Source organism: Panthera onca, chromosome D1 (assembly GCF_046562875.1).
Source record: "Panthera onca isolate mPanOnc1 chromosome D1, mPanOnc1 haplotype 2, whole genome shotgun sequence".
Classification (NCBI taxonomy): domain Eukaryota; kingdom Metazoa; phylum Chordata; class Mammalia; order Carnivora; family Felidae; genus Panthera; species Panthera onca.
Window position 1 is genome coordinate 26,981,965 of NC_138348.1, and position 16,713 is coordinate 26,998,677.

Genomic DNA, 16,713 nt, shown 5'->3' on the forward strand with positions numbered 1-16,713 from the left:
ATCAAATATTAGGGAAAACCCAGGAGTCACATTACAGAGCACTAAAAGTCATCGTTCCCAAGACTATACCCTGAGTTCCACCAGGCCCTCTTAGGTCACCAGTTTCCAGACTAAGTCTGGCAAGGGTCCTATCCCACTCTTTTACACTTTGAAACATGAATTCCAACTGTATCACAGATGATTTCCAACTATATGACATCCTGGAAAAGGCAAAACTGTGAAGACAGTAAGAAGATTGGTGGCTGCCAGCGGGAGGGGGAGGGAGAGATGAATTGGCGGAACCCAGAGAATTCCTAGGGCCGTGATACTGTTCTGTGGGATACTACAGTAGTGGACAATTGTGTAATGACACGGACAGCACCACGTGTACAACACCAACAGGGAACCCAAACCAAAACGATGGACCCTGGGTGATAACAATGTGTCAATGTAAGTTCATGAGTTGTAACAAATGTACCCCTGCAGTGAGGAATGTTGACAACGGGGAGGACACATACGTTTGGGGACAAGGAGTCTAGGGGAAATCTCTGTACCTCTCTCTCATTTTGGGTGTGAACCTAAAGCTGCTCTAAAAAACAAAGTCAAAACAAAACAAAACAAAAAACCAGATGACAGCAAAGCAAGAATTGCCTCATCAGCATTATTGCATCAATTACTCCCGAAGAATTTCAGAAAGCAGGTTGGAATTTCAGACTCATGGATGAGTGGGTGAGGCAAGTGGCATTATTCTTGTCATTAAGATGCCAGAATGGACGTGAAGGCAGCCACAATCTGAGTCATCACTTTATATAATTGTCACATTAACAATAAGCCAGAATAAAGAATATTGATTCTATTTTTTCCGCTCCCTGGAAAATATAATTTTTGTAGTGAGGTTGTAAGGTAATTAATTGGAAGACCTACTTCATTAAGTTACTTTGCAACTGAGAACTAAGTGTTTGGGGTAAATTTTCCTGTTTGCTGTCATAAGTGATGTATCTCGTTACAATACTGGTTTCTTTCTAGCTAATCTCCCCGATCTTGAATCTTCTTCATTTTGAAGAGAGAAAGAGTGTTGTAAATTGTCGTGTTTAGTGAGTATTTACAACTCCTGGGCTGTATAATCTTCACAAGCAAACTGGGTATAGTCCTACAAGGAGATAGGGCTTTCTGTTTTTGAGCAATGATTGTTGCATAATTCAGTGTTAATCAACTGAGTTTAATGCAACATATATTTATTGAGTGCCTATTCTGGGTTGAAACTGTGCTAGGCTCTGGAGGGAAAAAGATGTAAAGCAAGAGATACGAAACAGGGTTCTTCCAAAAACAGGCAACGCTGTTGGAAAGAAAAGACCTATACTCATGAAACAATCCAATCACGTTTTGGGCATATGTGACAAATGTCATTCATTCATCTATTCAACAAAAATACTGAATACCATGGGCCTGTGCTAGGAAGGAACCGGAGATATACAGTTAAATGAAATAAAAGCTGCACCTTCAAGGTACTTACAGTAAAATGGAAAAAATCAGACAAGTAAACAAGAGTCTCATCTCACTGTGATGAGGGAGGAGTACAACAGAAATGGGTTTGAGGGGTGGGGTAGAGTCTGGGAGGGTTATGGAAAGCTTCACAGAGGAGATGACTCCAGGAGGCCCATGATAAAAGGAACCAGGGTTTTCTGGAGAAATGACAGATCCAGGTCCAAAGCAGGGAAAGGTGAGCCTGAGGTGAGGGCATAACCTTTGCTCATTAGATGTCTCTAACAAAGCACCTTGTTTTAAGAACGGTCATGTATGAAACAGACAAGAGTAGTGAATGGTAAGGAAGTTACAAATTAAAATGGGCTAGATTACCAGGGAACGTTTCACCAAGAAGCTGGGAGTAGGAACTCTGTTGAACCTTGGAAGATACCTAGGGTTTGAGAAGGCAGAATGTAAACTGGTATAACATTTTGTCGGGGGGGAGGGAGGGGAGGAAACTTGGTGATGCATCTTTTTTAAAAAAAAAAGTTAGGAGCATACCTAGTGACCCATAATCCCACCTCTAGGAATCTATCATATAGAAATAATTGAAAGGGGAAAAAGATTCATGTACAAGAAAGTTTATGACAGCATTGTTTGTACAGCAAAGGAAGAAAGAAAGAAAGAAAGAAAGAAAGAAAGAAAGAAAGAAAGAAAAGAAGGAAAGAGTAGAGAAAGAGGAAGGAGGAAGGGAGGGAAGCAGGAAGGAAAGAGAAAGGAAAAAAGAAGAGAAGCCCTTCAATAAAGAACTAGCTGAAGAAATTACAGTGTATCATGCGATGGAATACTATTCAGTCTCTGAAAAGACTGTAGTAAAATATATTACTAACTACCTTGGAAAGACATCCATGTTATCTTTTCCAATGACATCTGGCAGAACCTATATATAACATAAACTCTTCCCTGTGAAAAGAAAAGAAGTGTGTGTGTGTGTGTGTGTGTGTGTGTGTGTGTGTGTAGAAAGAGATGTGTGTCTGTCAAGCTCAAGGGGAAATTCTGGAGAGCCCAATTGTCAAGGGGCATGAGCCTGAAGTACTTCCTACTCTATATACTTTGTTAATGCATGGGTTTACGGTTGTTACTTATTTTCATTTTATTTTTCCAAATACAAATTTTAAATATAGAAAAACAGGTATATACTAGAAATAAAGTTGCTATCTTAGGTTCCAAATATAAACATAAAAGCTTTTCTAACTTGGGGGGAGGGTGATGATTTAAAAACCAAAAATCAGGGGCGCCTGGGTGGCTCAGTCGATTAAGCGTCCGACTTCGGCTCAGGTCATGATCTCACGGTCCGTGAGTTCGAGCCCCGCGTCGGGCTCTGTGCTGACAGCTCAGAGCCTGGAGCCTGCTTCAGATTCTGTGTCTCCCTCTCTCTCTGCCCCTCCCCTGTTCATGCTCTGTCTCTCTCTGTCTCAAAAATAAATAAACGTTAAAAAAAAAATCTTGAAAAAAAAATAAAAACCAAAAATCATACACAGAAAAAAAAATTATTGGAGAATTACTCTGTTTAACATCGTATAAACAGCCCCTTGATAAAAGTGTGGGGTGTATTGGCTTCAATTCAGAAATTAAGAAAACAGGGGTACCTGGGTGGCTCAGTCAGTTTATCCACTAACTCTAGATTTCAGTTCAGGCCATGATCCTGCTGTTTGTGGGACTGAGCCCCACTTGGGGCTCCACACTGAAGACAAGGAACCTGCTTGGGATTCTCTCTCTCTCTCTCTCTCTCTCTCTCTCTCTCCCCCCCGCCCCCACATCCTCGTGTTTTCTCTCTCTCTCTCTCTCTCTCTCTCTCTCTCTTTCCCGCAAAATAAATAAACTTAAAGATATTAAGAAAACATTAATAGTGGTTGTTTATACTGATAACATGGTTATTTTTGCATGGGAATAGAAAGTACCACCTAGTACCCGAAACTCCATAATCTAAAGCAGCAGCCACATTTGCAAGTGTCTTCTTTCTTTCTTTTCTTTTTTTTTTTTTTTTTTTTACCATTTTATTTATTTTTTAAATTCACATCCAAGTTAGTTAGCATATAGTGCAACAATGATTTCAGGAGTGTATTTCTTAATCCCCCTTACCCATTTAGCCCATCCCCCCTCCCACAACCCCTCCAGTAACCCTCTGTCTGTTCTGCATATTTAAGAGTCTCTTATGTTTTGTCCCCCTCCCTGTTTTTATATTATTTTTGCTTCCCTTTCTTTATGTTCATCTGTTTTGCATTTTAAAGTCCTCATATGAGTGAAGCCATATGATACTTGCTTTTCTCTGACTAATTTAACTTAGCATAATACCCTCTAGTTCCCTTCACATAGTTGCAGTGCAAGTGTCTTCTTGGCATCAAAGGCAGTATTTTGCACCCCTGGGGTATGTTCTCTTAACATGGAACTAGCAGGACTCAAATTAAGAATGGTCGTATTAGACCTGCTTCAAACCACTGAGTCAGCCAGGCAGACAGACTTAGATGGACATTACCCACTGTTATGATATCTGAGCTTTGCTTTAAAAAAATACTGGAGATGGGGAAATAGATGACAGCGTAAACAAGGCTGGCCACAAACTGATGATTATTAAAGCTGGGTGATGGGTACATGAGGGTTCATTATCAAATTCTGTCTATTTTTCTGTTTGTAATTCTCGGTAATAAAAAGTTTATAACTAAGATCATTCAAATAGAAGTCAACAAATCTTGGCTATTTTTAAAAAGTTTATTTATTTATTTTTGAGATAGAGCAGGAGAGGGTCAGAGAGAGAGAGAGAGAGAGAGACAGAGAATCCCAAGCAGGTTCTGCACTGGTCTGGTCTCATGAACCAGGAGATCATGACCTGAGTGGAAATCAAGAGTTGGAAGCTTAACCAACCGAGCTACCCAGGTGCCCCTGGAGTGCTTTTATAAAAGATTAAAATAGGGTTCAGTTCTAAACCTTTGCTGCTAAATTAAGAGATATTCCAACCATAGCCTTGTCTTCAAATTAATTCAGCATTGAAAAGACTGAAGAGACTTCTGTCTGAACTATGAAGATCATTCCATCTATTCCTATCCCTGTGCTGGGAACTGTGTGCAGTCACTCCTGTATATTAACATCCTTGCTCAACGGAAGACAGAGGCATCTTCAAATTATGCAATGGATACAATAAATCTTCAAATTGTGCAGTGGATTCAGTAAATCTTCAAATTATGCAATGGATTCATAAGTATGAATAGCAATTTTGTCCCAGATCAGTGTACTTGGGAAATTTAAAACTTTTTAAAAGATCCAGCTGACAAGTAAATAATTTAACTTTTTAACGTACAAATTTTTAGCAGAATGAACAAGACTGCCACCTGCTGGGAACACCTGAACTGCCTGATGTGCAAATTGAGGAGCAAGTTTTCTGGACTTCCAATCACCTGAGACCTACAGGTTAAAAATGAAGATTCATAGGCTCCAGGCCTATTGGATTAGAATCTCTGCACGTACAGCTCAAGAATAAGCATTTTCAGGGGCACCTGGGGGGCGAAGTTGGCTAAGTGTCCAACTTCAGCTCAGATCATGATCTCACCATTTGTGGGTTCAAGCCCCAGTCGGGCTCTGTGCTGACAGCTTGGAGGCCGGAGTCTGCTTCAAATCTCTGTCTCCCTCTCTCTCTGCCCCTCCCCCACTTGTGCACACGTGCTCTCTCTCTCACTGTCTCTCAAAAATAAATAAATAAACATTAAAAAATGTTTTTAAAAAGAACAAGCATTTTTTATACCAGTCCTTAGGCACTCTGAGGTCTAAGAGACAAATGCCTTAGCATTCTGGGAATGCTTGTTGAATATACTTTTATCTAGATCACACTCTACACTTACTGAATCAGGATCTTTAAGAAAGGGCGGTGGTTGGGGCACCTACGTGGCTTAGTCGGTTGAGCGTCCAACTTGGCTCAGGTCATGATCTCACAGTTGGTGAGTTCAAGACCCACATTGGGCTCACTGCTGTCATGAGGGCAGAACTCACTTTGCGTCCTCTGTCCCCTCTCTCTGCCCCTGCCATGCTTGTGCTTTACCCACATTGGACTCACTGCTGTCATGAGAGCAGAACTCACTTTGCGTCCTCTGTCCCCCTCTCCCTCTGCCTCTGCCTTGCTTGTACTCTCTCTCTCTCTCTCAAATAAATAAAACCTTTTTCAAAAGGGGGTCTGGGACTTTGGATTTGTAATAAGAATGCCAGATGCATTTTAAATTTTTTTTTTTAACGTTTATTTATTTTTGAGACAGAGAGAGACAGAGCATGAACGGGGGAGGGTCAGAAAGAGGGAGACACAGAATCCGAAACAGGCTCCAGGCTCCGAGCTGTCAGCACAGAGCCCGACGCGGGGCTCGAACTCACAGACCGCGAGATCGTGACCTGAGCCGAAGTCGGCCGCTCAACCGACTGAGCCACCCAGGCGCCCCCCAGATGCATTTTAAAAGATGAATGCTTAGTAAATATGGCAGAATCGAATGCCATATTTCACTCCAGATATTCTCTATACCAGGACAGAAGAACACAACAGCAGTGAATTGAGAACTGGCAAATAGAACATCCAGATGTGGGGTTTGGGCACTGCTATCTCTACAAGTTTATTCTTTGGATTTCTGTCCTGTTGCTTTAATTCATCTCTGTATCATTAAGTTCCAGACCATCCCCTGCTGTTCTTGCCCTTAACCCCCAGGTGCTGATGGCTTCATCTCTAATACCAGCTAACAAATGTGCCTAACAGCAGAATTCCCTCTTGGAGAGACCTGATTCCACATCACTCTCCTTCCCCTCCCCCACCCCCCGCCACCTCACTTTCTCTGTGGACCTTTTGATGTGTGCCAGTGCCCACATCCACCCTACCTCCTTGTCTCCTGGGGACCGATGCTCTAAGTTTGGATCCACCTTTGAATCACATTTGTGTCTAACAGATCACTAAACTCCAGGTTTATGCAGGGGTCACATGGGGGACCTTGCCCTGTTCTGGGATTTATCTGGATTTCTTCCATGGGTCCTACCTTACCTCCATTGCCGGAGCAGACTCATAAAACATGGTTGTTGTCTTTTCTGCTTCAGGTTAAATGAGAAGTCCCAAATGCTTCACAGCAGCCCAGGGGTGGGGGGAGTTCTCTGCCTAGTTAAGCCTGGTATATACTGGATTAAAGAAAATATAAAAGAGCCTTAAATAAAATACTGTCCATCATGAATATACTAGAGGGAGAAACAGGATGCAGAATTTCCCAAACTTAACTACTGATCCTTTTTTCACGGACCAACCCATGAGACCATTCCACAGAATGTGCTTTGGAGAAGTGTTATTTATTTTTCTCTTGGTTACCCTGGGGGCTCTTTGTTTCAAATGATCTGTGTGTCTCTTTAGTCATGAGGTCCAGAAAAAAGAGCCGGGAGTGGGGGGGGGAACTGCGTCGGGAATGGGTTAACATGGATTGCATGGGATGGAAGCACTACCTTGAATCTTCCACACCACTGGTTCCTTTTTCAACAACTGAGGGTTCTGCTTGATTTTCCGCTACAAAACTTCTCTGCTAATCACGGCACGGTTGTGTAACTGCGGGTACCTTTTTTCAGCTCTCCTTGTATTCCACAGAGTCTTTTCTTCCTCATGTTTATACCATATGTGCTCCAGGTGCAACAATCTGTGTGGTGGATTGAAGAGCTGGCAATGGCTTTTGGTCAGTGGTTTTTGAGCAGCTCTGCAAAGCATATTTTGCAGAATAGTCTCATATGTCTGTCTTTACATATTGGGCATGTTTTTTTTTTTTGTTTTGTTTTTGCTTTTGTTTTTGTTTTTATGGCAGGAATCTTGTCTAATGCACCTCCATGGTGCTGAGCACAGTCTAGACCCAGTAGGTGTTTAAGAAATATTATTAAATTGGGGTGTCTGGGTGGCTCAGTAGGTTAAGCATCCGACTTTGGCTCAGGTCATGATCTCACTGTCTGTGAGTTCAAGCCCCACGTCGGGCTCTGTGCTGACAGTTCAGAGCCTGGAGCCTGCTTCGGATCCTGTATCTTCCTCTCTCTCTGCCCTTCCCCCACTCATGCTCTGTCTCTCTCCCTCTCTCAAAAATAAAAAATAAAACATTTAAAATTTTTTTTTAAATATTATTGAATTTACCCAAAATGATCCACAAACTGAATTAAAACTTAGCCACTCTCGGGGCGCCTGGGTGGCTCAGTCGGTTAAGCCGCCGACTTTGGCTCAGGTCATGATCTCTCGGTCCGTGAGTTCGAGCCCCGCGTCAGGCTCTGTGCTATGGCTTGGAGCCTGGAGCCTGTTTCGGATTCTGTGTCTCCCTCTCTCTGACCCTCCCCCGTTCATGCTCTGTCTCTCTCTGTCTCAAAAATAAATAAACGTTAAAAAAAAAAAAAAAAACTTAGCCACTCTCTAAAGTCAAGGACATGATCTATCTTTCTCCTATGAGAGTTCTGTCTGTCCTTGAATAGTTTTAACCACTTCCCTTTCAAGATAAATTCTAGGGTATTTTGTTCCTTAATCTCCAGATTGATTTTGATTTTGTAAGAAAATGTATAACCGAATACGAGACATCAAAGTAAAGTTTCTAAATTTTATTTCAAGCTTCTTATATGATTTCTCCATGGGCAATCCCAGATTTTTAATTGCTCACTCCACTGGGAATTCTCCCAATGTTTGCCATGGTTTCATCATGCGCTTTTTAACCTGTCCAGATACATGACAGTTGTTTTTTTTCCAAAAATGATGTTTGGGCCAGGCCTGGGTTGGGACAATACTTCCTTTTGCTCTAATATAATTTGCATTGCTAACATTAAGCACATTACCACCGGATTGCCCTAATTAAACGCACGCACGTATGTATAAGAAGCCATGCCCTTTCTTTCTTGATCCAAAGTTTTTCACCCCGCTTGCAATCTCCCAGAAGATTAACTGAAATCAATCAGTTGGTTAATTTCTAACATAGCTCAATGTATCTTGTTCTCTATCTCTATTGCTCTTCCTCATTTTCTTTCTCCCCCCATCACACAAAACACAAAGAGACACATTCTTCAAGTCTTCAAGTTGGCAATAGAAGACTCTAATGAGCATATGAAAGACAAGAGGTCTACAATCTTAACCATCTTTCATTAACTTTCTAGTCCCTTTAATGGATTTTCCCATAGGAATTTTCTTCCTTTTTTTAATGAAGAAAATTACAAAACACTTACTTTAGTATGTGTCTTTAAAAGATAAGAATATTTAATAAGCAAAACCATACTACCATTACCACACCAAAAAAGTAACAACGATTTCACAATAGCAAAGATCTGGGCGGTGTTCCTGATTTCTAATTGTTTCATAATGTCAAATGTTTATTGATTTAAAAAAATCAAATTCCAAATACATTCCACACATTATGGCTAATTAGTCAATATGGCTTAAGTCCTTTTTAGTGTATAGGTTTCCTATCCATCTCTTTCTCTCCTTGTAATCTATTAATGAAACTCAGTTGTTTTTCCAGTATTATTTTCCAGGGCTGAATTTTGTGGAACAAATCCTTGCGGTGTAGTTTAATATACACAATATTCTTAAATTTGGCCGTAGCCTGTTTGATTATATTTACATTTCTATGCCATCAAGTCACTTAAATATAAGATAAATGCCATTGGCTCTTTCCCAGATAACTTTTCCATTCAGTAAATTCCCTGTTGTAAATTTCCAGTTCAGAAATTTTCTCTGCTGGGGAGCCTGGGTGGCTCAGTTGGGTTAAGCCTCTGACTTTGGCTCCGGTCATGATTTCATGGTTGGTGGGTCCCAGCCCAGCCACAGGCTCTGTACTGAGCCTAGAGCCTGCTTCGGATTCTGTGTCTCCCTCTCTCCCTGCCCCTTACCCGCCCGCTCTCTGTCTCTCGCTCTCTCAAAATAAACATTTAAAAATTAAACATTTAAAAAAGAAATTTTCTCTGTTTATTAAGTATGCACACAACAAAAAGAAAAAAAAACCCAAACTTGTGGGGAATTTCTTCTAAAAGTCCATTAGAGGGCGACATTTGCTTTAAAATTATGTTTCCCTTACTAAGTTTTAAATTGCATCATATTTGTTTTCGAATTTTTGGCAAGTTGAACCTCAATACCTACTTTTCACTTCTTATGTCACTTCTATGAGATGTAGTCACATCTTGTGTCCTCTGTTAACTTGATCTCTGTGAACTTGGGTCCCGTATCACTTTCATCCTGGACTCGGTTTCCACTTCCGACCATGAGGCGGCGATATTGCATAAATAAAGACCGCAGAAAGGCCAAATTAAGGCAAACTGCTAAAGAAAAAAGGAGTTTCACAGGGGAAGGGCCATTAATCTCAGAAGGAAAGAGACAAACCAGATATTTCTAATTCGTATCCACCTCACGGCCTCAGGTTGGAACTGTGTAAGATAGAGCACAAAGGAGCCATTCAGGAGCACGGGAAGCTGACTTGGGGGGCAACGCGTGCACAATCTCCTCCTTGACTTTGCGGTTCCACTGGAGGGGGCATATGCACATTCGAGCACGTGTGTGAGAACAGTTGCAGGACAGCAGCCGGACGGAGTGGACTGGGCGTGGCGCTGCTGGAAACGAATCGCGCTCCCACTGACCGCTTCTGGACACAGGCCCTGAAACAGGTTTACAACGGCGCCGCTTTGGAGGACAGCACTCATTTCACCCCGGGGGGGGGGGGGGGGAGAAACCAAGTCCCAAGGGGGCAGGGGGCTTGCCCACTGGCACACCATTAGGAGGTGGTGCATGCAGCCAGCTGTTCGGAGCGCAGGCCAATACTCGGTAAATGTCTCACCTTCACACACCCGCTGGGACATTCGCACTTCAGACAGAAAGGATCCACCTGACAGCGAGCAGTACTGTACAGCTGTAACAGGGAAGTCACGGGCCCTTTTGAGAATCTGACACAAATTAGGACCCTCTCCCCCGAGTAATACTCAGAAAACTACGTAAGTTCAAGTGGTGGGGAGAGAGGGGATCACAGGCCTCCTGGAGCCAGTCTATTCATCAGATCTGCTCCGTTTGCAACCTGGATGGCAAAGTAAAGAAAACCAGACGGATTCGGGAGAAGCAAGAAGGGGCGTCCCTCCTCCCTCTAAACACAAGGGGAGTTTCATTCATCTAGAAAAACGGGAGAGGCTTGCCAGAAAGTCCCAGAGGGAGGTGGGGTGCCTGGTTTGTGCCCCCTTCCCCACTCCTCCCACCTCCAGACCCACACTTGATAAGTCAGCCTTGGTGGTAGGCTGCAGAGGGCTTGAAAAGGAGCTGCGAACGCCCAAAGCCTGGACGGCGGGCGGGGGGCTGCTCACAGGGGGTTTTCCTTTAAATTTTTCTTTAAATCGTCAGCTCCCGAGCCTAACGCTTCGACCCCTCCTTTCCCTGTCTCTGCTCCCACCTCCCAGCGCGCTCCGCCGCTCGCCGACTCTCCCTTCCCCCTCCTCCACCTTCATCCCAGCGGCTTCACCCGACCCTCGGCCTCCAGCCCCGCCTCCGCCGCCGCGGGGTTTCACCCGCAGCCCAGTGAAATCTGCATAGTGACCGCCCCTCGAGGAGATCATTGGTGCAGCTCATGCCTGTCGCGGACGATGATTGGTGAGGCGCCCCGGGTTATTTGCATGCCGGCGGCGGCCGGGTACCCAGCTGTGCGGGCCGCCCGCGCCGGGCAGAAGTTTGCCGAGCGCTTTCTCGCCGGCTGGTCCTGGACTCGCGCGGCGCCGCGAGCCGCCGCCTCCTTCTGCCGCCGCCCTGTTCGCTCGGGATTCCTTCTCTGCGGAGGCCAGACGCTCTGCCGGCGGGAAGCTGAGGTGGGCCAGGGGGAGTGCCGAGGAGGAGCGGCGGGGACCGTTCCAGTGACAGCTTCGCTTCGGACGCCGGGCGCGTGGGGCCCCGGCCGCCGAGAATCTCTCCCGCCTTCCCCCCGGCCTCCGGGCGGACGATGTGGACGCCGAGAGGAAGGAGGGCGTCCCGGAGAGCCTAGAGTCTGTTTCTGCCCACTTGGGAAAGGAAGCATGGAGTTGTGAGCGCCCCTTGCTCGGCGAGGCCGCGACCGGCAGGCTCCCCATGGCCGGGACGTATAGCTCCACTCTGAAGACGTTGGAGGACTTGACCTTGGACTCCGGGTATGGGGCCGGGGACTCGTGCCGCTCACTCAGCCTCTCGTCCTCCAAGTCCAACTCGCAGGCGCTCAACTCTTCGGCGCAGCAGCACCGCGGGGCGGCCTGGTGGTGCTACTCCGGCTCCATGAACAGCCGCCACAACAGCTGGGACACGGTGAACACGGTGCTGCCCGAGGACCCCGAAGTGGCGGACCTCTTCTCGCGCTGCCCGCGCCTCCCCGAGCTGGAGGAGTTTCCCTGGACGGAGGGAGACGTGGCCCGGGTGCTTCGCAAAGGCGCCGGCGGCCGGCGGCTGCCCCTGTTCTCCGCCGAGGCGGTGCGACGCCTGGCTGGGCTGCTCCGCAGGGCGCTCATCCGAGTGGCCCGCGAGGCGCAGCGCCTGAGCGTGCTGCACGCCAAGTGCACCCGCTTCGAGGTGCAGAGCGCCGTGCGCCTGGTGCACAGCTGGGCGCTGGCCGAGAGCTGCGCGCTGGCTGCGGTCAAGGCGCTGTCACTGTATAGTATGAGCGCCGGGGACGGGCTGCGCCGGGGCAAGTCCGCGCGCTGTGGCCTCACCTTCTCCGTGGGCCGCTTCTTCCGCTGGATGGTGGACACCCGCATCTCCGTGCGCATCCACGAGTACGCGGCCATCTCGCTCACCGCCTGCATGGAGAACCTGGTAGAGGAGATTCGGGCCAGGGTGCTGGCCAGCCAGAGTCCCGACGGTGGAGGGGCTGGGGGCGGGGAGGTGTCCGCCGAGGCCCTGGAGATGGTCATCAACAACGACGCGGAGCTCTGGGGCGTCCTGCAGCCCTATGAACATCTCATCTGTGGCAAGAACGCCAATGGTAAGTGTGCGGGTCTCGGCCATGGACGGATGGGAGAGAAATCCCGCCCTGGGCTACCAAGGGCGAAGCTGGTTGAGTGTGCCAGGATCTGGGAGAAAGCGTTTGTTCTGAGGGTGGAGTCCATTAAATGGCTCTTGCCAAAGATAGTTCTTCTGATGCCTGTCTTTTGGAGGATAAAGTTGAGGTTGAAGAACATTGTGTTCTTCGTATTGTTGTCACTATCTGGATGCTGTTCGCTGATTGAGGCTCTTGACCAAGCCATTCCTTAACTTCACTTGACACGAAGGTTACTGCCCTGCCTCTCTTTGCCTTGCTTAACTGGGTCGCTAGTGGTCTTTCCCCAACAGCAGGGCAGATGGACTGTGGTTCTGACCCTATAGCCCAATAGCAGCAGCCAGAGGATCCAAACTCTAAGACCTGAGTTTGGGATAAGTGAGAGGGGAGGAAGGGAGCAGGAGGACCAGGATCGGGTGCAGCTGCCTTGGGCTTTGCTGGGTTGAAGGGTGCACTTCAGGCCTTCTCCTGGAAGGTGGAGAAGTAGTGGTGGGTTCTTACCTGTATGTGCCCAAAACAATGGAAATTGACTGCTGAATCCCCTTTCTGGAAAGAGAACCACATACTTGGCTCCTAGGGCCTGAATTTCTAAGCTGTCACCAACCGAGTGAGCAATTGATTAAAACCCTGTGTTGTACTAAATGCGCAGCCTTATGGGCTTTCCTGAAAGAGATGATGATCCAACAAACTTGCTTATGGGGAAGAGGTGTGGGGGGTGGGCAGCTGCGTGATGAAGAAGGAACCACTCAGTAGTTGCATTTCTCTGAAGGAGGACAAGACTTCAGTGCAAAGGGTGGAAGGGAAGCACTTGACCTTCTCCCTGGTAAGGTTAGGGTGTGACATACATTTAACAGCAAACTGCCTACCAGACTCCAGTTTCAGAAGTCAGCAAACCATAAATTATTTAGAATGGTACAATGGCTAGACATCCATGCAGTCGGATCAGAAGGCCATTTTTGGGACAGCTTTCAGTGGCAAACAAGTAGTCAGCAGAAGAGGCCAGGTGGGTACTGAAAAGGGAGAAAGGGAGTCAACTTTAAATGTGGTTGAACATCGTAATAACTAAAATTTAAAGTGAGCACACTTAACAGTATTCTCAGTCACTGTTCTTAGCACTTTAGAGGTTAAGAAACCCTAGCAACCCTATTAGGTAGGTACTTCATAGTATTATCCTCATCATACAGATGGGCAAACCAAGGTACCCAGCAGTTAAGCAGTTTGCACAAGACTACACAGATATTAAGTGACAAAGCTGGAATTTGAGCCTAGGCAGGCTCCAGAGTTCAAGCTTTTAGCCATCAGGGAGGAGGTAACAGCTTTGTTTTTAATTAGTCCAGTTACCAAGGAGGGCAGCTGACATTTGAGGCCTCATTTAGAGGCCTAGAAGATAGTTTGTATGTAGCAGCATGGCTTTGCTTAGACCTTCCTTGGTTTTGGTTTTAATTCTGGCACCACCAAAGGAGATGCCTGGAAGAGAAGAGCATTTGCCTTTTAATTTTCCTCCTCTTAGGTCAGAGTTCAGGTCAGCCCAGAATCTCTGTTGATGATGTCACAGCTGATAATTGTGCTTTGCCCTCTGGGTTTGTGGCAGCAAATGTGTGCTCCAGGAGAGGAAGTGGAGGGCAGGGGGATTTCCACCCACCGTCCTAGCCCAGGGGAAGAATCCTGTACTTTGGGCTGAGGGGGAGGCCCAGACTGAGCTCAAAGAAGTAAAGCCCCCTAGGAGAAAAGACTGAGGCCCTGTGCCTATAAACCAGACTAGAGCAAAAATGGAACAGTATGTGCCAAACAAAACCCAAAATGCCCTTCACACACAGCTGGTGCCCAGCAGGTTGAGGAACTTCTCAGTTTTTCCAACTGCAAATTGGAGCTAGAAAGAACAGCTGCCTCTCCAGGGTCCCCTGAAGATGCAGAGTAGCCAGAAGTTGCTAGAACACAGGTGTCTTCCACTAAAGGGCTTATCCCAAAGGGCCATTTCTTATCTAGGGTCATCACTCCTTGGGATTTTCTTTGCAGGATGGGTTTTTGACTCCCTAATTGACCCTCTTCTCCCATTCCAAGCAATCCTTCTTTTTAAAAAAAATTTTTTTTAACGTTTATTTATTTTTGAGACAGAGAGAGACAGAGCATGAATGGGGGAGGGGCAGAGAGAGGGAGACAGAATCCGAAGCAGGCTCCAGGCTCTGAGCCATCAGCCCAGAGCCCGACGTGAGGCTCAAACTCACGGACCGCGAGATCGTGACCCGGGCTGAAGTCGGACGCTTAACCGACTGAGCCACCCAGGTGCCCCCGAGCAATCCTTCTTAAGCCACGGTGGTCAAGATGGCAGGACTGCACTTGACAGCAAAGCTCCCTGGATGTTCAGAGCAAGCATCTCCCTCTGTGCATTCCCTGGTCTCCAGGGAAGTCTCTTGCAGGCAAGGCGACCATTCGCTTCCACTTAGTAACATGGATGCTCATTTTCTGTAGGTGAGAACCTGGCCTCAGTAAACAATAACTAGGCTGATTTATGAAGTCTTTTTAGACAAAGTAGGATGTATGTTTGGTATAGGAGCAATGAATTACTTATGCCTGAAAGCTGACTTCAGAGGGAAGCACAAATTGCTTCCGAAAGGAATGGGCGATCCAAACCTTTGTTACACTGAAGCCCAAGGCCAGCAAGGTTACCGTTTACACAGCTGAAGACCAAGTGAGAAATGGCTACACCCGGGAGGAGGGTGCCGGTTCGTATTCTTGTCCTGCTGGTCTTCCCTTCCAATTATATCTTTATTGTTGTTGTGCCTGCTAATTATACAGCATGGGCACATGTATTTGACTCAGCTATATAGAGCTGTTAAACTTTTAATGTCTTCCAACCAGGAATTTAAGGGCCCTAATCCATCTATTCCTGGCCATTACTCAGAGTGCTGGGCAAATATGGTTTTGCTCAGCCCAAGATGGATGATAAAAGTTCTGTAGTGTTTATACGACATGATCTCAGCTTCACAGAGCAGCAGTAGTTCAATATCACTTGCTCGTTTGGTATCGATGTCCGTGTTCCCAGGGTAGTGTCATTAAGTGATGATATCTTCATGGCTTCCTTACAGGACGTAGAGAAACCACTTTAATAGAGTGGTATTTATAAACACGGACCTGGCAGAAAATAGAAGCTTCTTGCATTCACTGCCTTCCTCCTCCCTGCCCTCTCTTTCATATCCCTGTGTGTGAGTTTGATGCTGAGACTCGCTTCTGGGTTTCTTCTTGGCCCTTTGTCTTAGGAAGCTTTCATGAGGGTCCAGAGCATTTGAGAAAATCCTCTCCAATTCCGAGGCTCTGTGTTAAATGATAGGATTTTGCTTAGAACATTCTGACTCCAAAGCTGTAACCAGGAAGTGCAGGAGGATAGTAGCTCTGTCACAGTGGTAAAGAGTGCAAACTTTGGAGTCCCAGTGAGGGTTTGGAGCTCACCTCTGCTATTTATATGAATGACCTGAGGCGTATTTCTTAACTGTTGTCATCTGTAAAATGGATGGGGGTTGGGGGGGGCGGGGAGGTAATAAGAGCACCTAACTCATAAGTTTGGTATGAGGATTGGGTGAGATCATAGATTTAAAGATCTTAGCATATAGTACATGCTCAGTAAATAGTAGCAGTTCATTCAGCAAATACTTAGAACTGACCCTGTGCCCACTACTGTTAAAAGTGTTGTGGATTAAGTGCAGAGTGGGGCGAGGAGGGTCCTCCTCTCATGAAGCTTATAAACGAGTGACAAATACAGATTGCAGTAAATTTTATTTAAAAAAAAAAAAAGAGAGAGACAAGATAATGGTATAGTGTGGCCAGAGCTAATTTAAATGACAGTCAAGGAAGGCCTGTCTGGCGCTTCATTAGTACAGGCAATGTAGCAATACCACTGCAGTCTAAGAGTCTGTAGGCAAAACAGTGAGTGAGGACTTTTCTGAATTATTCAGTTATCTATCGGCTGAGGCAAGTCCCAACGATCTCATTTCCAGCCAAGGAATAAAAGGGCTGCATCTACGGTGGGGATGTGCCGTTCTCCTAGTTGTAGGACTCATTTAGCAAGGAGATTGTAAGATTTCACTGAGATAATCAACCAAAGGGGCAAGGGTTAATTGAGCTGCTAGTTGCTATTTAATCAGTTTCCACACCTGGGTAGTCTGAGGGAGTGTCGCTTCTCCTTGACTATTTTACTGAAGCCAAGGGAGCTGGTAAAACTGAAACA

The 16,713-nt window shown here is 46.1% G+C and overlaps 1 protein-coding gene across 1 annotated transcript in view; it reads left to right on the top strand.

The window, feature by feature from the left end:
- The first annotated feature begins 11,125 nt into the window (after positions 1-11,125).
- ABTB2 (ankyrin repeat and BTB domain containing 2) overlaps positions 11,126-16,713 on the top strand; it is a 174,706-nt gene continuing 169,118 nt past the window's right edge. The window contains exon 1 of the mRNA XM_078433369.2: positions 11,126-12,437. Within this exon, the coding sequence (XP_078289495.1) occupies positions 11,555-12,437 (883 nt within the window). The 5' untranslated portion in view covers positions 11,126-11,554. The remainder of the gene's footprint in view (positions 12,438-16,713) is intronic.